Source organism: Cajanus cajan, chromosome 6 (genome assembly GCF_000230855.2).
Source record: "Cajanus cajan strain Asha chromosome 6, NIPB_CcT2T_4, whole genome shotgun sequence".
NCBI classification, from domain to species: Eukaryota; Viridiplantae; Streptophyta; class Magnoliopsida; order Fabales; family Fabaceae; genus Cajanus; species Cajanus cajan.
This window is the reverse complement of record NC_138522.1, coordinates 33,698,180-33,722,285: the sequence shown is the minus strand read 5'-3', so window position 1 is coordinate 33,722,285 and position 24,106 is coordinate 33,698,180. Positions and strand designations below refer to the sequence as shown.

The 24,106-nt window shown below is 37.0% G+C and overlaps 2 protein-coding genes across 4 annotated transcripts; one reads left to right on the top strand and one right to left on the bottom strand.

Moving 5' to 3' along the window:
• Positions 1-200: 200 nt before the first annotated feature.
• LOC109804384 (heavy metal-associated isoprenylated plant protein 9) lies at positions 201-5,851 on the bottom strand. Its single transcript, XM_020366198.3, has 5 exons — positions 5,537-5,851; positions 5,251-5,425; positions 4,994-5,166; positions 4,778-4,868; positions 201-860 (listed from the first exon to the last, which is right to left on the bottom strand). The coding sequence occupies exons 1-5, from the start codon at positions 5,555-5,557 to the stop codon at positions 367-369; spliced, it is 954 nt and encodes a 317-aa protein (XP_020221787.1). The 5' UTR covers positions 5,558-5,851; the 3' UTR covers positions 201-366.
• Positions 5,852-8,680: 2,829 nt separating this feature from the next.
• On the top strand, positions 8,681-19,962 carry LOC114916181 (uncharacterized). 3 transcript variants are annotated; one of them, XM_083076933.1, is made up of 5 exons: positions 8,681-9,269; positions 9,399-9,462; positions 9,576-11,670; positions 11,751-12,025; positions 12,106-19,962. In XM_083076933.1, exon 5 carries the CDS (start codon positions 15,803-15,805, stop codon positions 18,125-18,127), a length of 2,325 nt encoding a protein of 774 aa, XP_082933059.1. In that variant the 5' UTR covers positions 8,681-9,269; positions 9,399-9,462; positions 9,576-11,670; positions 11,751-12,025; positions 12,106-15,802; the 3' UTR covers positions 18,128-19,962. The 3 variants fall into 3 exon arrangements, with proteins under 3 accessions (XP_082933059.1, XP_082933060.1, XP_082933058.1); XM_083076934.1 differs by having other exon boundaries at positions 8,681-9,462; positions 9,576-9,620; positions 9,956-11,670; XM_083076932.1 differs by having other exon boundaries at positions 8,681-9,462.
• The last annotated feature ends 4,144 nt before the right edge of the window (positions 19,963-24,106 follow it).

Below are 24,106 nucleotides of genomic sequence, written 5' to 3'. Positions count from 1 at the left end.
ATGAGACTAGGTACGAGTATTATTTTAAAATGCAAATATGAGGGCGAGTACTATAGAATCTTACTCATTATCATCTTTAGACATGTGTGTGAAAAAACCTTAGTACACAACAATAATATTAATAACAAAAAATTTAAAAAATTATATTAAGCTTTTATCACTTTATTCTCTCCTCTGGGACATCAAGGATCAATCAAATGTTTTCGGATTCAATTTCTATTTATATTAAAATAATATTTGATAAGTAAAAGTCATGACTCACAAACACATTAATATTTAATTATCAATTTTTGAACGATATATATTGATGAATTAATTTTTTTATTATCACTTTATCCTCTTAATTTCGTTGATGATGTGATGTTTTTATGAAATGCAGCATGCATTAGGATTTTCATCACTGAATAGCTGAGGGGGAGGGATTCGTTCGATGACATAGAGTGGTTGGTAATGGTTATAGTACATCACCTTCTCCATGCTTTCAGTTTCATCATCAACCTTAAGCACCATTCCATTCTCATCACCACCACCCACTTCTTTTTTGGCTTCTTCTTCCACACTTTTCTCTTCTTCATTCTCATTCTCATTTATGTCACCTTCTTCAATCTCGGCTTCTTCTTCTGGTTTCTCCTCTTCCTTCTTCTCTGCGTTTTCTTCTTTCTCTTCTTCAGCTTTTGCCTCTTCTGCTACAGGTTTCTCAAATTCATTATTTTCTTCTTTCTTTTCAGGTTCTGGCTGGGGAACTATTTTGACTTGCTTTTTGGTGCGTCTATAGACATATTCCACTAGCTTGTTTGCATCCATGGTCCCGGTCACAGTAACCTTCCCCGGGCTAAACTCTGTCACTGTTCTTTGAACTCCTACATTAACAAATTAACACATACTTTCACATTAATTACAGATAATATAATATAACAATAAATATTATTTTGTCCAATAGGTATGGCGCAAGCCAAAGGGATCATTTGAATTTTTTGGACATGTCATATAGTACATGACTTTCATTCATGTACAATGCATGATTAGATTTTAGGTTGTTTCATTCATATAGTTTTTAAATCATATGTTGCTCTTTTTTTTTTTTTTTTTTCTTCTTTTTTTCTTCTTATTATTTGCAAGTAGGAATGGAAAAATGTTAGATTCATTAAAAAAAATTATATTAGACGTCCTATCCGATTAATTTATTTATTTATACAATATAATAAAAAATAATATATGAAGATGGAGCTACATCATATCATATTTTAGTAATTAGTTCTTTGAAAATTTGTGTTGTGGGACATTAATGTATTGTTTTTCAATTCTTTTAAAATTGAATTTTAAAAATAATGGAGTAAACTACTTTTTTACTATACAAAGTAAAAAAGAAAAAAAAAAGACTTGTTGGTTTATTTAAAAATAAAGTTATGACTTATTTAAAATTAAATTTGTTAAAAAAAACTTGTTAATTTATTTAAAAATAAAGTTTTGATTTATTTAAAATTAAATTTGTTAAGAAATTTAATAATAATATGAAATAGACTTTTAAATAAGTTAATAAATCAAATCAGATTTTTAAAAAGGATAAATTTACAAAATAATTATGATAAATAATAGATGAAATTTAAATCTTAATTTTAAAAAGATGTCAAACTTATGTATTTAGAACTTTATTTATTCTATTCTCATCTCTATTTGAGAGGTAGGCATGCCAACGGGGCAGGGCGGAGGCGGGTTTTATGTTCCCCACCTCCGCTCTCGCAAATTTAAATCGTCCCGGTCCTGCTCCCGATACCTGTTTGGGGTAAAATCTAGATACCCATCCCCATCCCGGTGGGGTTTAGGTTTCCCCGCCCCGCCCCCGCCCCCGCTCCTATTTTTTTTCTTCTTTTTTTTCTTTTAAATAAATATGAACAATTTTAAAAAAATAAAAGAAAAGTAAAATAATATAAATTTTTACATATAAATATTTCTAATTTTGGTTTATATATATATAAAAATATTTTTAATTATATTATTAAGCGGGGTAGGGGCGGGGGACGAGTATGGGGGCAGGGCGGGATGAGTATTAACATTCTCGTCCCCGCCCCATCCCCAATTTTATCAATCGGGAAAAATTCGAACCCGAACCCGATCATAAACACGGGTTTTCCCCGTCCAAATCAGGACGGATTCAGGCGGTTACCCATGGGGACGGGTTAGATTGTCATGACTATTGAGAGGTAAAGTTGCTTATGCATTCTTTTTGACCAATTTTAGTTGACAAAGAGTGTTTACAATACATTTTGTAACATACTTTTGAACAAAAATTACTAATAAATGATATCACGAATGAAATTAACTTGTTTGTTCGATTAAACGTTGAGACTTATTTGATTTCTAATTTTCAATAACTTAACTAATAATGAAAAACATATCTGTTTGTCGTTATAAAAAATATTATTATATGTTAAATGATTTAATTATATTTGGATTCACTTCTAATTTAACTCTTTTCACTACAACAAAATAAACTTATAGTAGCATTTAATATGACTTTTAGTGATAATAAAAATTATTATAAAATATTTTATTGGCATTTCCACAATAGTCATTGTTACTATAACAAAATTTTCATATAGTGACATACACCCTATAGTGTCACTATACATGTCACTAAAAATTACTTTTACTCACACAATAACTACAATATATGTTGGCATATTATTAAAAAGTGTGGGTATAGACTATAATGCCACACAAAATATGTTGTTAAATCTCATTCAAAATCAACACTAAAATTGTGTGTAACTATATGTCAAATAGACATATATCTACATATATTATACCTATAGTGACACTTTTTGTATGTCACTATATGTAACATTTCTTGTAGTGTGTATGTAGTGTCGCTAAAACATTTAGCGACAATTAATTATTTTGAATGCTGTTAAAAATTCTTATAATTGTCAAAAAATGTGTATAATTTTTTGAGGCATTTTTTACTTTAGTCGATGTGAGACTTGTAAAATGAGTACAAATATTCTTTAATTATCTTATCTCTAGTCGATGTGAGACTTGTAAGATGATGGTTGTCTTCTACTTATATATATTCTTTAATTTCCTTAATTTTGTAATTGTCTTATCTCCTAATTAATTATTTTATCAATAGTCGATGTGAAATTTGGATTTTTCTCAATACATCTCCTCAAGTTTAGAGACTATTGAGTTTGGTAATGATGAGTAATCTGATACCAACATAAAATAGTAAATTATAGGTCTAATTCAACTCTATAAAACAAACTTTAAGGTGAGAGTTAGCGTCCATTTATATACTCTTTAATTATCTTATTTCTAGTCAACGTGAGACTTAAGTTTTTCACAATAAATAATTGTCGCTAATAGTAAATTTTGGTGTAATACAAATACATTTTTAGTGGCCATTATATACTAGTCATTAATATTTTTATTAAATAATAAAATAAAGACAATTAATTTATTTCTATTAAATAATTATCGCTAATAATAAATTTTGTTGTAGTGTTTACTATATTTACACTACAACAAAATTTGTTATTAATGATAATTATTTAATGACAATAATTTAATTGCCGCTATATATAAAAATATTAATGGCTAATATATAATAGCTACTAAAAATGTATTTATATTACACTAAAGTTTACTATTAGCGACAATTATTTATTAGAAAAAACTTAAGTCCCACATCGATTAGAGATAAGATAATTAAACAATATATAAGTGAGTAATAACTATCACCTTACAGGTTCATTTTATAAGGTTGATTCCTAATTCACTATTCTAAATTGGTATCAAATCACCCATTGTTACCAAGTTTAATAGTGCTATAAAACAATTAGAGAACAACTTTCACCTTATAAATCTCACATCTCTTAAGAGACAAGACAATTAAAAAAATAAATTAAAAAATATATAAATAAAAGACAACTCTCATCATCGAGTAGAGATAAAAAAGTATATAAGTTATGAATTTAGAAAAGAAAATTATAAGAATAAATTATTTAAAGTAAAGGAAGACAATTGAAAAAAATAACTTCTAATAGCTTTTAAAATGGCTATTAGAATTGCCATTAAAAAAAAAGTTTTTTTCGACAATTTAGTAGATCTTTACTGACATTCTATATAAATGCCGGTAATAGTATTAGCGACACTGGATACACTAACCATTATTTAAATGCTAGTAAAAAAATAATGGTCATTTATATGGCCGCTAAATAATAAATTAATTACCACAAAAAATTAATTTTAGTATAATGTTATTACGAACTTTAAGTGTGATCAATTTTTATCGATCGAACACATATTAAGATTTTTAATTTTTGAAAATAAATTAATAATATTTAATTACGTGTTATACACATAATGATTAAATATGGTTCAAGACCGCATGATAATTTCTAAAATACAACATCCTTTAAGCCTCTCTCTTACCTTTTTGTGAAGGTTTTTTTTTTTTCATATAAATTTTGATGAATATTTTTTTATAGGTGTATATCTCCCAAAATGAACGTGGTTACGTGAAAGATAAATGATTAATGGAGTTTTTTGGTTTGCCACAATCAAAAAATTGCATTAGACCCACTAAATTGATCTTTAACAAAGTACCCATCAATTTCTTCCCCATTTTTAGCCTGTTTTGTTCAAAATTATCAAATTAATTTCAAAGTGTTTATATTAATTTCCTCAAATAAAATGAATCCAAATCAGTTCCTTTCAACTACAACCAACTAGGAATGTTGCCAACACATAAAAATGAGAAGATATACTTAAGTGGTACCTCTCATTTTGAGTATCTTTCTCTTGAGCTGTTCAGCACACGCCACACAATGCATGTTTACGTTAAGTTCTACGGTAACTGGTTCACTAGCCTGGAACAGAAACCAATTACCATATAATATATTGATTAAACTATGCAGATGTAGTTATCTATTTTAGATATATCATACATATTTACTTTTCTTTGGTAACCAGTAAAAGAAAAATCTCGTGGTACCTGAGAAGTAACAACTTCTGGTATAGGTTCTCCTTCTGCTTCTGGCAATGGAGATATAACTTGGGCTTTTTTCATTGCTTTTTTCGTAATTATGTTGCAGATTGCTTGAGGCTCCACTATTCCCTTTATGGTCACTTCGTTTTTAGCCATATCAATGACCACACCTTCAACTCCTGTTAGAAATGAAAATGAATAAGTATCCACGACATGTGGAATCAAAAGCAAAGAGATATATAGATGACATATTAATATAGAACCTCTCATTTTCATAATAGATCTTTTAATTTTCTTGGCGCATCCTACACAGTGCAATTCAACAAACAACACACACAGAGATGGTGGTTTAGGTTCTTTCTTCTCCTCTACTGGTTTCTCTTCTTTCTTCTCATCTTCTGGATTTTCCTCTGACATAGACTCACCCTTGGGTGGCTCCTACCAATAAAATTTAGAAAAAAGCACAACAAAAGTTGTGAGTTCTAGCTCAATAATTTGTAAGAAAAATGACATCACTAAGAAAGCAGAAAGCCAAAAATGAAGGCTCACTTGTTTTGCTTCCTCACCCATTTATATGAATCGAGATGAGAAGTGACCAAGTTAATTAGTATTTTGATTTTGGGGAGAAAAAAGTGACTATAAATTAAGACAAGAGATGAAGGGGGTTAGACTGTTACATAAAGAAAGGTAGGAGTATCACACTTTGAGTATGATAAGTGGCTGTTGTGTAATTAGCATATGAAGCCAAAACTATGATATATAATATTTCAGAGCACATGCAGTGTCACTAACTCATGCACAAAAACTCCTAGTTTTATATTTCTTTTGGAATTGGTTACAAAGTTGAAGGTTGATGGTGAAAAGGAGTGAAACCGTTGGGGCATGGTTATCATATTTATAGACAAGAGGATCGAGATTAATGGTGAAGAGAGAAAAATGTAGGTAGGTTTGAAAATGATAACACTCACCGACTAGTAGACTTTTCATGACAAGGTGGTGAAGTGTCAATTTCTCAAACATGCATTAATTGCATGTGTATAAGTGTATGTTACACCTCATAAATTAGGACAACCTGGAGAATTAGCATTGTTTAATTCATACGTGGATGTGGTGGATCTTTGCTAGCAACATTTATTCTGTATTTGATAAATATTCTGGATTTTACGTATACTCTATTTTACTTATATATACTCTATTTGCATGCTAAAAGGAAAATATTAACTTCATTGATGAAGTATATGGATGAAAAAGAAAGAGAAAAATAAATGAAAAAAATTTCTAGATATGATAATCAATATAACTAAAAATAAAGAGAAAATTTATTAAAAAAAAGTGAAATAATAAATATGTATGAATATAATGACGACGTGCTAAAATGATCAATGGTGTAAACTTTAAGATACCCTAACTACACATGCGCGTAGACTACATTTTTTTTTTGAAAAACTAAATATATATTATTTATAAAATGTCATGTATATTAACTTTTAATATTTTTTTTATTACATTATTTATTGTATTTATTTTTTACATGTTTCTTATATTTTTTTATTGTGAAAACATATTTAAATTATTGTATATTTTTTGAAAAAAATTAATATCAAGTTAGTATTTTTACTTTGATTCATCCTCTCCCCACTTTTCTAGCTAGCTCTCCAACTTATTATAACCTTTCTCCCAATCATTTACCCATGGTTTTCTTCATTTTTCTGTTCTAACACTTGTTTTTCTGCTACAAAATCAAGAGACCACCAAAAAAGGTTATAATTCGATTTAGGTTATGTTTGCCTAATTACTTTATGACTTAAAAATTACTTAATAGTTAAAATTGAAAATAAAACTTTAAGGATAACGTAGAAGATCTTCAGTAATTTTAACTTAAAATATCTTTTTATAATTAATAACAAAAATTGTACCCTTATGGTTTATTTCAGGATGAAAAGAAGAAAATATAGAAATTAAGGTTTACAACTTATTTTCGAATGCTACCTCAGTTATTGTTTTTTGAAAGTTACTTTTCTTTATAAGTAAAATATATATAAGCTCTTAATATTTTTATTTTCTTTAAATGTTATTTTCTCTCTTTATTTTTATAAGATTTTTTCTATAAATATATCAGACGTAGTTTTTTTTTTTTCCTTTTAAAAAGAAGAAAAAGAAATCGATCGAGGAGCTAGCATAAGTGATAAGTCCAAGAAGTTAATAAATGCCTTTGGTTAATTTAATATTTTAGAATCTTTCTCTGTTCACATGACTAATTAAAAACCTATTGGCTCACATCTCTCAGAAAAATTAGTTCTCAGTCAAAGGCTATTAATTTAAGAAATTTACATATACTTAAGCTTGAATTTAATTTGGAGTGTAAAGTTTTGACCTCATAATTAAAATTTCAGACGCAGTGTAATTAGTAAAAAGTTGTATTGAACACTTTATGAAAGAGCTGTTACAAACCAAATAAGCCGATCTGATATAATTTGAGTAACGCAATTCCAACCCCATTTTCATGAAATAATTTGGATGAATGAAACGTGGGGATCTGATAAATCACTAACATTTTGCGTGTAAACACCAATGCAGGAAATTTAGTCCCACGTGGATTGTTTGTGACCTTTCTAATTTCAACGAGAAAGCATAATCTTATGTATCTTCATTTCATTGCACCCTAGGTAGATTAATTTGGATTATAAAATACCTCTTTTTTGGTTACATGACCAATCAATTTCCTCTCCCTGTATATTTGACCAAATCCAATGTACCAAAACGTGATGGGGGAAACTCTGCATTAAGCATTGCCTTACCAAACTATATGCTAACCTTGGTCGGGTAAAATTCTTCTTCAATCGCATCAAAATTTCTGAATTCAATCCTTTCTAAACCTGGTTGTTTCTCAACAGCTTACTTGAAAAGTCTTTGATTTGATCAATACACCTTTTTAGAACAGTGCTAAAGGAAGAGTCCCGGCTTTCAAGGTATATGTAGTAACACGTGGCGATGATTCAATCGTGCATAGAAAGATGGATGAAATCATAAAACTAATTCCTTGATTATATTTTATTTTTCTACAGATCTTTTATTTTATGTATTTTAATAATAAAGTGATGCCTTTTTTTATGCTTCTTTTATATTTATGAATTTATGAACTAAAATGGCATGACGAAGAAATTAAAAATCACGAGTTTGTCAATTACTTTCGATGTATTTAGTAAAATTAGTTAATAATTGAGTTGAATAATTACTATCAAAATGTTAGTGTTGTAACAATCTTAAGTCATTATATTTATTATGAATAAGTAATTAAGCAACGAAAAAATAAAGAAACTATATATAATTAATCTAAACATATTGAAGAAGTATAAGGGAAAAGTTGAGGACTTCTCGACGCATTTCACAGGAAAGGTACAAGAGAAAAATCGAAGACTCCCTCAATATCTTCAACGGTTGACATAATTTGAGGGGCTACCTCAAGTGTTATTGGCGTTAATGAACCTAGACCTAAATAATTATTACAAATTGAACAAGTTACTTTTGCATTATTACCAAAATTAACTACCATTGATTTGTCTAATCTCAAAGATTAACTTGAGCGTTAAAGTGTCTTTTGCAGGTACCCCTTTATTTCATTCAGACAAGTATAACAAAAAAATATCAAGTGTATTGCAAAGAACAAGTATATACTATTAAGATGAGGATAGAGAAGAAGGAAGATAGGAGTGACATGCAAAATTACCGATGTACTCTCATGCAGGTACACTAAGGATATCATGTAACAAGAGTTAAATTTCATGTATGCAGTTATATGTAAGGAGAAGAAAACTAGTAAGTCATGTATATATATATAATACACAATACATGCACACACACAACAATAACTACTAGAAAGTTATTGTTCCACGTTGCTAATTCTACATCAATTTTAGTAAAAACGATGTAGAAATCAAACGCAGTGACATTTTTGTAATTAAGAGTATAATATAAAGCATATTTACATCGGTTTTACGTCGGACTGATGTAAATATTCAATGTTCTACATCAGTTTTGAGTGGGACTGATATAATATTCAAAACACTGTGGTATTTTTTGTAAATAACTCTAAAACGTAAAGAGATCTATATCGGTTCACTCGGTGACCAATGTAATATTGGAAGCATTTGTTTGCTCACATGCATGCGCGAGCCTTTCCCCGAAGAACCCTTGACTCTCGAAGAGCATCATCATTGATCTACAAATAAAGTGCGCACCAACTTTGGATACAACCTTGAAACCTCATTGTTTTCTTTTAATCGTAAGCATCATCTTTGTTCTCTTTCGATTTTGAACTTTAGAATTCTAATCTATGATTCTGCTAGAGCTTCCAAAATCTTGTTGTTTTCTTTTTGGATTGTTACTTTATCTTTTGAAATTATGAATTAAGCTTTTGTACCACTCGCGAACGATCAAATTGGAGTCCCTACACGGAGCTTGAATCTCTGATTAAGGTTTGTTTCACTTTTTTGTAACATTCTGGTGAAGCCAAGTAAAGTAATTCACTTTTGATTTGGGTTTGATTTTGATTTTTTGGCTGAAGCTACATCCTTTGTTGATAATGTAGTTGCTACTGTAATTTGTAGCGGATTATCCTCGCCCACTTCTCGCGGTACTACATATTCAACCTTTTTATTATTTTTTATTTTTTATTTTTTTTACAGCTATCTTCCTTCTACTTCTTCAACCCGAATCAGGTATAACATTAATAACATACCCTACTTGCTTTTATCAATATAGTATTTGACTTGTGTTTCGCCCTTTATGCTCATCTTTTCCTATTTTTCTTCATGTAATACTCACTTTTTCAATTCATATTTAAATTCCTAATAGTTAAGGGGTTAGTTAGTTAGATTAATGCTAAAATCATCATGTTATTATGAAACCCGGTGCTGCTTGCTATTTCAAGTTGGATAGTTGTTCTTATCGGAGATCGGTTGTGATCAGGGACGATCTGCTAGACAAGATTGGTGAGTCTTCTTCGCTGGGTACGTCGGCTGTTCCAAAGTGGGGGTGGCACCTGCAAAAGAGACTCCGATGCTAAAATTAGTATATGTGGGTGTATGGGTCTCATATCTATAATGCATGTACCTTGGTATGAATTAGGGTTTATCTGGGCCTTGGGCCTGAAGTCGGTTATGATCCATTTAGATAGTGGGCCCTTGTTCTGGCCGATGTCTTGTAATGCTCGTCCGATGTTGTCTAGCGCTTCAATATCGAGCTTGAGCTTGGTTCCGTGATACGGATAGTACACTAGCCCCCAAGCTCCAAAGAGCGTGGGTAGAAGAGTTAATGCCGAGTTTAGTGAAGGGTCACGACTCTTCGCTTATGCTCCTTTGGCGACACGCCATGTGTCAAAAGTTCCGCCTCGCTTCCCAAAACGCGTGGGCGGCGTGTTAATGGGGGGTGACGGTTTTGCAATGATGGGGTGTACCCGTCATTATGGGCTTCATTTAATGCCTTGTCAGTTTTGTCATTTTCCGCGTTTCATTCAAAATACTTTGCCTCTCTCTCCCTCGTGCACTTTGCGCTTGCACTTCTTTGGCTTCCCTCGCACACCAGAGTTTTCTCCACACCCTTCTCTTCGTCTTCTACCCTCATTGTCTTCGTTCTACTTTATCATTGCTGTTTCCGGCAATCAGGTCACCGTTCTTCGCCACTGTCCTATCATTGTCAAAGGAGTACCATGTACTTCTCCTACTCTGCCTTCTTCTCCATTTTTTCTCTCTACCTGTTTCCTATTTCTTCATTTGGTCTTACTAAGAGAATGGCTGGTGAAGGTAGTCAAGGTTCTATTCCTCCTAAGGCCGCCGCTGTGCAGGCCAAGGGGAAGGATAAGGCGAAAACGGCCACCGCTGGTGGTGAGCCTAAGGGTAAGAGGGGGGGGGGTGTAACAATCCCAAAGACTCGCACCCCGCCATCTTCGTCCCTGGGTATGAGTGGGTTAGAGGGGACACCGGAGAGTTTGAGAGCATGTTCAAATCGTTCCTTGAAGTGAATGCGATGTGGAAATCGCACAGGATCTGTCAGTCGTCCATTTCTAAGCTCATCCGAGTTGAGCCTTGCCAACCCGGTGAGCGTGTGTACATGGTGGGTACTCCGAATACCCCCTTCTTCTATATGTAGCAATGCTTTTTCTGAGACCTGGGTGTGTGTTTACCCTTCACACAGTTTGAGTGTGATTTTTTGAACTTTGTCAATGTGCCCTCCTGCCAACTGCACCCCAACAGTTGGGGTTTTTTGAGGGTTTTTCAAGTCTTGTGCTCGGCCTTGGGGGTAGGGGTGTCGCTGCCCATTTTTCTTCATTTTTGCCAGCTTAAATTGGGTGAACCTCCCCTGGGTTGGGTGTCTCTGAGTGGGAGTAAGGCTGGGGGGTTGTTCCAGCTTTATTCCAATTGTATAAGAGCTTCAAGAAAGATTTCTTTCGAGTTCGGCTTGCTGAGGCCGATCCGCTAGTCGACAAAGTCTTCCACTTCGGTGGGTTGCCGAGGTTTCCCCTCTTCTGGCAGCAGAATCCGATCAAGTTTAATGGTCGAGTAGCGTTCAGTTGTCGGATTCTAATACTATTGCCATCGCCGACCTGGCCGCGCTTCCTTGTCCCTTGGATTGCAAGCTTGTCCTCTCGCTTGCTAACTTGGCGAATAAGGAGAGGGGTTTGGAGAGTGAGTACCTCGTCGTTCTTAGTTGTTAGATTCTCTGTCTTTTTTCTTCTTCTTATTTGTTGGGCTCTTTGTGTTTGCAGGTATAATGGGAAAAAGCAAATGGCGCGAGCTGAAGGCTCGTTACAACACGGAGGAGCTCGAGGTTCCCGAGCCCGGCGAGGAGGAGGTTGCTCCCCTAGAGACTCGCCGAAAGAGGAAGAGGGGAGAGAAGACGGTCAGAGAGACCTCGGCCCCTTGCGATTTTGAAGAGGTGACCTCGAGGGCCGCTGACGCCAACCCGGACGATCTCACCGGGACTCCTCCGCCTAAGGGGTCGCCTAGGGTGGTCGTGGAAGAGGTCACCCGTGAGACACAGGTTTGTGTATCTACCATGTAGTGTGTCTTTTTGTGTTGTGCACTATTTTTGACTTAGTGAAATTTTTGTGTTTCACGCAGGTGGGTCCGACACCTCGGGAAGGCGCCAAGCTCTGAGGTGCCAACGCCGACTCCCCCTACTGCTACACAGGTGGGTCCGACACCCCCTTTCACCGAGGCCCGCAGGAAAAGGCTGAGCTCTGAGGCGCCGACACCGACTCCTTCAGCTGCTGCGACCTCTCACAATGGCATTCCGAGGCCAAAGTGCATTGTGCAACGCTTCGACGTCGCTTGTCCAATGACAAGGTTGGACCATGTGAGTGTGTCTCCGGACATAACGTCACTATAGAGCTCAAAAGTGATCGCGGAGGCATTCTTTAGGGAGAACCCGGCCTTTATCGTTGACAAGGAAATGATAGAGAAGGTTGGTCCAGTTGATGGAATCATACTTGGGAATGCAAGAGGTGACACACTCAAAGATCCAAGAGGAGTTGGCTAGACATGAAGGTTTGGGCCAGTCAGGGCCCAATGGGCCTGATGGGCCTGGGAAGGCCCAAGTTGAATTTTTCATGGGCCATATTTTGTTATAGCTAATTTCATATGTTTTGTATACATCATGTTAGTATAGGTATCATATATTTTGGTCTTGTATTTTGGACCACATAGAGTAGCATTTTAGGTTTTAGGCTAGTTAGGCCTAGTTTTGGGCTTCATGGGCCTTTGGGCTTTTGGTACCTAATATTGGGCTCATTTTCATTCTTGTAATTTTTCCTTTCCATTGTAATTGTTTGACCAATGTAATTAGGTCATTAGAATAGGAAAATACAAGGAATACTAAAGTATGCTAATTAGGTTAAACTAGGTTTAATTTGGAAGCCATTTAAGTTACATTTGAGTCACATGTTTTGCACCATTGGTGGCTGAACATGTGACACTCAAATTAACCCTAAATGACTCTCAAATCAGACCTAAATGCACATTGGTACCTAAATTTTCGGACTTACACATGTGCACCAAAGTTTGAATTCAAATTTCAAATTTGAATTCAAACTTTAGGCGCCAATTTGTGTAGCTTTGGTTTAGGTGCCTATGTGCTTCATTTCCGTGCATACTTAAGTCTTCCCTTCACATTTTTGTATTCACTTTGATTCATATTGAAATTTGAGAGCCATTGGCCGAGTTTCTACCTCAAAGTCATCTAGCTTCTCACCTCAAAACCCTAGGAGAGTTCCATTCTTTCCTTCTCTTTGAAGTGAGTAGTCCATTGTTTCTTGAGCTTGGATACTTCCCTCCATAGCTTAGGAACCTCAAGTCCGAGAATCATTCTTCCTCAAGTGTACATCATAGTGGAATCAAATCTCTTTGAAGAAGATCCTAGCATTGGCGAATTCAAGGAGGAGAGCAACGTCCACTTCTCCTAGTCTTCTCCATCAATTTTGGTATCAAGAGCAAGGTCTTCAAGGAGATAAGTTCTTCATCTTGTTTTTGTGTCCGTGCTTGTGTACTTGTATTTCTCCTTGTCTTGTTTGAGTTTCTCTTTGGATCTATATGTTTTAATTCATATTTTGTGTTCATAGATCCATGGTTGATTATTCTTGATTTTCTTCCACAATCAATGTTTTAGGAACTATTTGCTTGTGCTTATTTTGAGTCTCTCCAATCCTTGTATGTATCCGTGATTGGACCTCATGCATTGCATTTAGATTTTGGTTTTGAATCTATGTTTTGTCTTAGAAGTTTGTGTTTAGTCCTTATATGTTGCAAATTCCTTGAATAGCATGTTTAACCTAGTGTTATTTTGAATTTTGTGTCTACATTGTTGATTCGGTCATACTTCATTTGTGCCTACCTATATGTGATTTTTCTTTTACCTTATTGTGTTCATGATTTGCTATTAGTCCTAGCAAGTTTCCTTAGAGTTAGGTTTCCATTGTGTTCTTAAAGTTTTCAAATCACTTTCCATTGAAAAATCTTATAAAAACATTTATGATTCAAAATTTCAAGTACTTCTAGTGCATTATCTTTGGATTCAAAATTTTTTTTTAAAAAAAATATACATTAAGGCTGGAAAAACAGAGTTAAAACAGAGCCTAAAGTGTTCAAAAGATCAAAAGAAAAGAGTTCATAAGGAATCCAAATCAAAACCTAAAGACTAGTGCACTAGTTTCTCAAGTTTACTTGAATTTTGACCTAATTTTTTGGCTAACTTGTAGTCTCGGTTTCTATAGCTTGGAATCATAGAAAAATTTGAAACAAAAGGCAAATATACTCTCTGGAATCTTAAATTGAAACTGGAAAAAGAAAGAATTAAAAAAAAATAGTTAAAGCATTTTAAATAGAAAAAGCCGAGAGGTGTACATTGGTGAAAATCTACTTGATTCCTTAGCTTGTTTTGGCTATTACTTGTTCTATACTTATCCAATTGCTTTCAAAAATTTTTTGTTTTGTTCATCTACTCTAGTACCTATTTAGGAACATTCCTAACTGAGTGCTAGCTTTATTTGGAGTCTTATTTTCTAGTTTTACTTGTTGAACCTCTTTGAGTCTTGTCATATATACATATTACTCTTAACTTTTGGTATAAGCTTTTCAAATTGTGCTTCTATTGCTTGTCTAGTTTTCTTTCAATAATTTCCCTGTGCTGGAAGTGGCCTCAAATCCTTGCTCAAGGATCAAGCATTGCTCAACAAAGAGTAGGAAAAGTTTGGACGCTAAGACCTAAAAATTTGACCTAATTTAGTGACCAAAACTTCTCCTAAACTTCCTTCACTTGAGTGACCATTCCTTTTACCTTGTGAGGCAGCCACCATTAACCTCTTTGTTGTGTTTCTTTTGAAGGTCTAGTAGCATCATATTGAAGGATTAGTGGCGGATTAAACACTTGATTAAGTGTTGGAAAATTTGCACATCAATCCGTCACTAGTTGGTTGCTAAAGTCGCCACTTTATTGCTTTCCTAGACTAGTTTACATTTTTGCCAAATATTTTGTATTTTTAAACCAATTTGTAAAGCTTGGAGGGAGTATTAAGAAGCTGGTCAGGTATATCTAAATCCTTGTTAGCATCCTCACGAGTAGTGCTAGTGGAAGTGGCTTGGAAATTTCATATGTTTCAAGCTTCCACTTAGGATATCCGACTAGTTGCTTACATTGTTTCCTTTAAGTTTCTTGTCCTTAATTGTTTAATTTTGGTGCCTTGAAACGTCTAGAATTGTGTAGTTTTATTTGTTCACGCTTAGTTTAAGTGTCAAAACAAACCAATTGTGAAAAAGCATTCAAAATTTTTGTGAAAAGTTTTGGGGAATTGGAAGTACCACAAAGGAGTTTAGTGATTTCCACTTGAAAAGGCTTGGTTATTAAGTGGCTCTTTGTAGCTCACCTCCCTTGATAGTGCAATTTGTACACTTAGACTTCCAAGTGCTATTTTCATTCCTAGAAAATCCCAAAAACATTTTATCTCTTTTTGCATAGCATATAAATTCTTATTGCTTAATCATGAGTCATCATTCTCAAAGTAGTAGTGACTTTGAAACTCCTAAAAGTTTTAAAAGAATTATCAAGGAGGTTGAAGCACTAAAACTTTAGAAGCATGAAGAGGTACTTCAAAAACAAAAAGAAAAGATTCAAAGAGAAGTACAACCTATTGCTTTAGAGGAAGAGATACAAAAGATTAAGCAACGAGAAGAAAAACTTTTGAAAAAAATAAATAAAAGTAAAAGTCAAAAAAGTTCCTCAAAGAGTTCTACCAAAGGTTCCAATGCCTCTTCTAGCCAAAAAGATATGGGTAGCTTGAAAATTGATGATTATTACCAACCCATACCTAGAAAAGTCATTAGGGAACCTAAAGTGAGGGAATCAAGGGTTGATCTCCCTTACTTTTATGGAAAGGAGGATGTGGATGCCTACTTGGACTGGGAGATGAAAGTGGAGCAAATCTTCACTTGTCATCAAGTAGGTGAGGAAAGAAAAGTTCGCTTGGCCACCCTAGCTTTCCAAGGACAAGCTATGTATTGGTGGACATCCTTGGAGAGAGAGAGAAGACTTCACAATGACCCTCCAATCACTTATTGGAATGAGTTGAGGAGTGCTATGAGAAAAAGGCACATACCTTCTTATTATAGTAGGGAGCTTATGGATAAGCTCCAAAGACTCCAACAAAAGAACATGAGTGTGGAGGAGTATAGACAGAAAATGGAGTTATACCTCATGAGGGCTGGAATAAGGGAGGAAGAAAGATTGACCATTGCTAGGTTTTTGAGTGGTCTAAATTTTGATATTAGAGATAGAGTTGAGTTACTCCCTTATAGGGACCTTGATGATTTGGTCCAACTTTGTATAAGGGTGGAACAACAAAATTTGAGGAAAAGTTCTTTTAAAGGTAAAACTCAATCTAGCTCATATATCAAGAATGACTACAAGAGGGAGGGTCAACATGACTCTTCTACAAACTCTAGTAAGGGTCAAGAAAAAGAAATAAAAAAAGAAAATGATAAAAATAAAAATGTTGTCACTTCTAGTAGTAAAACTAGTGACATCAAATGCTTTAAATGTCTTGGGAGAGGCCATATAGCTTCTCAATGTCCAACTAAAAAGGTCATGATTTTGAAAGGACAAGACATTTATAGTAGCCTTGATGAATCTAGTTCTACCACTTCAAGTGATAGTGAGACTAGTAAGGAAGATCCTCAAATTGAAAAGTTATATCCTGTTAATGGTGATCTTCTTATGATCAAAATGCTTCTTGGAAGCCAACCTTGTCCCACTTCACTATCTCAAAGAGAGAACATCTTTCATACAAGATGTTTGGTTTCTAAAAGAACTTGTTCTCTCATTGTTGATAGTGGATCATGTTCTAATTGTTGTAGTACAAGGTTGGTTAACAAGTTAGCCCTTACCACCATTCCTCACCCTCACCCTTATAAACTTCATTGGCTCAATGAAGGTGAGGAATTGGAGGTGAATCAACAAGTGAAGGTCAAGTTTTCTATAGGGGATTATAAAAACAAAGTTTTATGTGATGTGATCCCTATGGAAGCTTGTCATATTTTGCTTGGTAGGCCATGGCAATTTGATAAACAAACTATACATGATGGCCTTACTAACGAAATAACTTTCACTCATAAAAATAAGGAAATTGTTTTTAATCCTTTAACACCACCCCAAGTGTTTGAGGATCAAAAGCAAATGAAAAGAAAAAGAAATAAAGAAAGAAAAGAAGGAAAGAGTGTGGTAGAAAGGGATTCCACTAAAACCTTTGTGACCAAGGAGAGTTATTTTATGACCAAACAAGACTTGAAAAGAACTCTCTTTATTAATAAAAGTTTTGACTCTTGTCCTAATGCTGCCACTTATCTTAGAGTTGAGAATGAAAAACAAAATAAAATTCAAACCAAGAATTCTCAAGTTAGAGATATAGTGAAGAAGGAGTGGACTATTCCTAGTGTTACTCCTTATACTACTTCCTTGATGGTGCAAAAGGAAGGAAGTATTTCTTTTCATTTAATGAAGCACCCAATTTTCGGTTTACATTGTTTAGTAGATACAACTTGTAATAATCTATATTCTATGTTTGATCTTATGAGAAGTTCTTACTCTTTTGAACTTAATATGTTTCCTTCCCTACAAGATAAATATAGCTTATATGATTATGAGTATCTAGTAAACAATCAAATTCAAAATTGTTTAGGGCGTTTTCTAGTAGTTTTTTCTTTATATTTTAGGAAAAGCCTAGGTTACCATTTAGGGTATTTTAGGCAAGATACTGTAGTGTTTAAAAATCATTCTTTTCGTTGTCTTAGTCATAGTGTTATCACATTTTTAGGTTTTACTTCTAGGTTATGCTTAGGAGAGGAGCCTATTTCTAGAGAGTCTAATATTTTATCTTTCTTTGTTAGGTTAGAAAGTAGGACTCCTCTTAGGATCCATGATCTTTTCTCTTACCATGTCACTTCTTATTCCTTGCATGTTTTACATGTAGGTACTAATGTTTCTTCCATGCATCCTCTAGATTTGAGAACAAATCCTTTTCAAGAGGGAGGGGATGATGGAATCATACTTGGGAATGCAAGAGGTGACACACTCAAAGATCCAAGAGGAGTTGGCTAGACATGAAGGTTTGGGCCAGTCAGGGCCCAATGGGCCTGATGGGCCTGGGAAGGCCCAAGTTGAATTTTTCATGGGCCATATTTTGTTATAGCTAATTTCATATGTTTTGTATACATCATGTTAGTATAGGTATCATATATTTTGGTCTTGTATTTTGGACCACATAGAGTAGCATTTTAGGTTTTAGGCTAGTTGGGCCTAGTTTTGGGCTTCATGGGCCTTTGGGCTTTTGGTACCCAATATTGGGCTCATTTTCATTCTTGTAATTTTTCCTTTCCATTGTAATTGTTTGACCAATGTAATTAGGTCATTAGAATAGGAAAATACAAGGAATACTAAAGTATGCTAATTAGGTTAAACTAGGTTTAATTTGGAAGCCATTTAAGTTACATTTGAGTCACATGTTTTGCACCATTGGTGGCTGAACATGTGACACTCAAATTAACCCTAAATGACTCTCAAATCAGACCTAAATGCACCTTGGTACCTAAATTTTCGGACTTACACATGTGCACCAAAGTTTGAACTCAAATTTCAAATTTGAATTCAAACTTTAGGCGCCAATTTGTGTAGCTTTGGTTTAGGTGCCTATGTGCTTCATTTCCGTGCATACTTAAGTCTTCCCTTCACATTTTTGTATTCACTTTGATTCATATTGAAATTTGAGAGCCATTGGCCGAGTTTCTACCTCAAAGTCTTCTAGCTTCTCACCTCAAAACCCTAGGAGAGTTCCATTCTTTCCTTCTCTTTGAAGTGAGTAGTCCATTGTTTCTTGAGCTTGGATACTTCCCTCCATAGCTTAGGAACCTCAAGTCCGAGAATCATTCTTCCTCAAGTGTACATCATAGTGGAATCAAATCTCTTTGAAGAAGATCCTAGCATTGGCGAATTCAAGGAGGAGAGCAACGTCCACTTCTCCTAGTCTTCTCCATCACCAATGGAGGGTCTAGACTCTGCGGAGGTCTTCATGTAGAGGTCTATCACCATCGTGGACCACTAGAAGCGCAAGTGGCCAAGGCTTCAGGGCAAGCTGGAGAGTGCATAGAGCCGAGTTCTGCCTTTGGAGGAGGAGAACCGGGCCTTGAAGGCTGCGCTGGAGGCTGCGAAGAAGACTGAGGCTGAACTTCAAGCTTCGAGGAGGGATCTTTCAAGGACTCAAAAAGTCTTTGGAAGTTGCTCTGACTGCCAATGAGGCGTTTGCTGCCCAAGTTGGCGAGTTGCAAGAGGTTGCCAAGGTCTGCAAAGCCGAGGCAGAGACTTTGCGAGGTCGGGTTGTGGCCCTAGAGGAGGAAAACCCAGCGTTGCGGGCTGACCTGGGGGAGGCTGCCGAGAGGCACCTTTGTGACGAGGTGCTTCTAGCTGGCAAGGAGGAGGAGGTTGGCGCCTTGAAGGCCGACCTTGATGCAATGGCTGCGGCGAGGGCAGGCTTGGAGAGGAAGCTCGTCAAGACTGAGCGGGCTATTTTGGTGGAGCACAAGAGGGGGTTCGCCAAGGCAGCTCGTCAAGCTAGGTTGCTTATACCAGGGGTCAACCTCTATGCTATACACATAAAGAAGGATGTGCGAGGTGGGCAGCTGGTGAACGAAGACGACCTTCCTGATAGCTCGAGCGAGAATACTGCCACTTAGGCTGTCTGTAATAACTTAGTTTATTTTGTTTACTTTTTGTCCTGAACTCATATCTTTTGTTGATGAACTTGCTGTGTATATAATTTATTTTCTCATTGTTGTTTGAGTTTTTGCTTTGCTTTTGATTTCGTGCTCGAATGAATTCGATTAGGTGTAGCTTTTTTGGTAATGATTCCTACCTGACCTCTATGTTGCATTTTAAGGCTCATGCTTGGCCTTTGAGGTTTAGAACTTGACTTTTAATTTTCATTTTGAGGCTCAATTTTGGCCTGTGAAGGTTCAAACTTGACTTTTTCATTTTTCTAAGGCTCGAACTCGACCTTTAATATAGTTTGCGCAAAGTTCCGAATGTGATCTTGATTTAAAATGAGTCGTGCCAAGGTTCGAATTCGACCTTGGCTTAATATACTTCGTGCCCAGGTTCGAATTCGACCTTGGCTTAATATAACTCGTGCCAAGGTTCGAATTCGACCTTGGCTTGATATAATTCGTGTCAAGGTTCGAATTCGACCTTGGCTTAATATGATTCGTGCCAAGGTTTGAATTCGACCTTGGCTTAATATAATTCGTGTCAAGGTTCGAATTCGACCTTGGCTTAATATGATTCGTGCCAAGGTTCGAATTCGAACTTGGCCTAATATAATTCGTGCCAAGGTTCGAATTCGACCTTGGCTTAATGCAATGTGTGCTAAGGTTTGAATTCGACCTTGGCTTAATATAAATCAAGACAACATGAAACTAAGGGAATATAAGTAAAATGAGTCATTTTTATTAATGTTGTGGGTGTGTCTCGTTAAAAACCCTCTCAGCCAAAAATCATTTTTCTGGTTTTTGGGACAAAAGACCGAGTAGGAAAAAATATGCACAACCCATTTGTACAATTCAGCTGAAATAAAACTTGAGATGGGTGGCATTCCAAGTTCGCGGGATGGTCTTGCTGTTGAGCTCTTCTAGTCGGTATGCTCCATTTTCTACGTCTTCTATGACTCGGAACGAGCCATCCCAATTAGGTGCGAGTTTCCCTTCTGATGGGTCTCTTCTTACTTCACCTTGTAGTCTCCATACCAAGTCGCCTACTCAGAAAGAATGAGGTCGGACTCGGGTATTGTACCTTCTGGAGGCTCGGAGTTTGCAAGCTTCTTCGTGAATCCGAGCCTCCTCTCTGAGTTCGTCTATTAGGTCGAGGTTGACCGCCGTTTCCTGAGCATTTTGTTCACTGTCAAAGGTGTGAAACCAATGAGACGTCTCACCGACCTCGACTGGGATCATGGCGTTGGCTCCGTAGGTTAGCCTGTAAGGTGTTTCTTGCGTTCTTGATTGAGGGGTGCAATGATACGCCCAGAGAATGCTAGGGAGCTCGTCAACCCATTGTCTTTTGGCGCTCCCTAGTCACTTCTTGAGTTCTCGAAGTATTAATTTGTTCGCGGCTTCGGCTTGGCCATTGGTTTGAGGGTGTTCCACTGGGTTGGAAGGTGCTTGATTCTGAGTTCTCGAAGGAATTTCTCGAGGCTTTGTGCGATGAATTGCCTTCCGTTATCGGTGACGAGGGAATGTGAGATACCAAACCTGCAAATAATGCTCTTCCAGGTGAACTTCTGCACTTTCTCGGCGGTGATCTTCGCGAGTGGGCATGCCTCAATCCACTTGGTGAAGTAGTCGATTGCCACAAGGAGGAATTTGAGTTAACCTTTCGCGGGGGGAAAAGGTTCGAGGATGTCCATTCCCCACTAGGCAAAGGGCCACAGTGACATCATTTTATGGAGGACTTCAGGTGGTTGCCGGTGTGTGTTGCCGAACTGCTGGAATTCTTTGCACCTTTGTACATAATCTTGGCAATCCGACTTCAATGTGGGCCAGTAGTATCCAGCCCGGAGCACCCTAGATGCCATCGAGCGTGCCCTGGAGTGCATACCACATATTTCTCGGTGGATCTCCTCGATGACGTAGGTGGCTTGGGACTTGGCTAGGCATTTCAATAGGGGAGTCGAGATGCCACGTTTGAACAGCTCGTCTCCGATGATGACAAACTTGGATGACCTTACCCTCATTTTCCGAGCTTCATCTTTGTCTTCGAGTAGAGTTCCCTCCTTTAAGTAGCTCCATATGCCCGTCTTCCATCCTTGGTCTTCATTATCGTCGGCGTTGACGAATTTATCGTCTAGACTGGGTGAATTCAGAGTCTCCTGGATGATGGTTCGATGTTACCTGGGGCATTTTGTACTAGCGAGCTTGGACAAGAGATTGACTCTGACATTTTGCCCTCGGGGCACATGGTGTATGGTGAATTCATCAAAGGATGAGATTCGCTAGGATGCTGCATGAAAGTACCTCTGCAGTAGGGTGTCCTTGGTCTGGTATGCCACACTAAGTTGCTCCACCATGAGCTTTGAGTCACTGTTGCAACTCACCCTTTGTGCTCCGAGGTCACGAGCCAACCTCAGACCTGCTAGTAACACTTCGTATTCTGCTTGGTTATTGGTGACTCTGAATCCGAATTTGAGAGATTGCTCTATTGTGACTTTGTTCGGTCCTTCCAAAATAATACATGCACCGCCACCTTTAGAGTTGGAAGATCCATCAACATGTAGAGTCCATACCTATTTTTCTTCTACCGAGGTTGGGGTGAGTTCGACCACAAAGTCTGCTAGGCATTGAGCTTTCAAGGGGCCTCGACTTTCATATTGGATGCTGAACTCAGATAACTCCACTGACCATGCTATCATGTGCCCGATGAGTTCTGGCTTTCTTAGTATCTGCTTAATTGGGTAGTCAGTTTTGACGACCACCTGGTGACTTTGGAAGTAAGGTCAGAGACGCCGAGCTGCGGTGACGAGTGCTAATGCCAGCTTTTTGATCGTTTGATATCGCTTCTCCGTGTCTTGAAGGACTCGGATGATGAAGTAAATGGGCGTTTGCACTTTGTGATGCTCTTGTACAATTACCGCACTAATTGCGCCGTCTGCCACGACCAAGTAGAGGAAGAGGTCGAAATGATGATCCGGCCTCTAAAGGACTAGTGGAGTGGCAAGGAAAATTTTGAGGCTCTTGAAAGCTTCTTCGCATTGGTCAGTCCATTCAAAGTTCTTTGGCTTCCGTAATAAGGTAAAGATGGGCCCTGCTTTCTCCGCCAACCTGGGGATGAGACGAGAAAGAAAGACTAACCTTCGCGCCAAGCATTGGACGTCCTTGACAGTCTAGGGACTTTGCATCTGTATAATGGCTTTAAATTTCTCCAGGTTGGCTTCGATTCCTCTGCTGGTGATCATAAAGCCAAGAAATTTACCTCCTTGGATGCCGAACACGCACTTTTCCGGGTTTAGGCGCATGTTGTGTTTTCGGATTTGGTTGAACACCTCGGCCAAGTCATCGGCATGAGCCTCAGCTGACAGTGTTTTGACCACCATGTTGTCTATGTACACTTCCATGTTCCTCTTGATTTGGTGCTGGAAGACTTTATCCATCAACCGCTGGTAAGTGGCCCCGACATTTTTGAGGCCGAAAGGCATCATGCGGTAGTAGAAGTTGGCATGGTCGGTGATGAAGGTCGTGTGCTCCTCGTCTGGTGGGTACATCATGATTTGATTGTACCCAGAATATGCGTCGAGGAAGCTGAGGAAGGCATGGTCGGAGGCACTGTCAACCAATCTATCGATGCTTGGTAAGGGGTATGAGTCTTTGGGACATGCTTTGTTGAGGTCGGTATAGTCGACACACATACGCCACTTCCCCGAGTTCTTTTTGATGAGTACCACGTTGGCTAGCCACGTGGTGTATCTGACTTCGTGGATGAAGCCCGCGTTCATCAACTTTTGTCTCTCAGTGATGATGGCATCGCGTCTTTCCCCTCCGACCTTTCTTTTTCTCTGGGCGATCGGCTTGGCTTCTTTGTGGATAGCTAACCTGTGATAGATGAGGTTAGGGTCAAGACCTGGCATGTCGGCACTTGACCATGCGAAAAGGTCAGTTTTTTGGAGATCTCTTCTATGAGCCGTTGTCGCAGTTCTGGGTTTAGCTATTGACTTATCTTCATACACTATCCATGGAGTTTACCAACTTGAAGGTCGTCGAGTTCGTCGATTGGACTTGGTCGTTCGTCGTGGGACTCCGACCTCGAATCCAGGTTAGTGATGTCAACCTGGGCTATGTGAGCTACTATAGGGGGGTCACTTCGGCGGTGTTCCTCTGATGGCGAGACCTTCAGGCTTTTGGCATAGCATTGTCGAACTGTCTTCTAGTTTGCCCTAACTAAGATGATCTTGCCATTACTCCCTGGGAATTTCATCGTCAGGTGCGAGGTAGATACCACCGCTCCAAGTTGGTTCAACATCGGCCTACTAATGATGATGTTGTA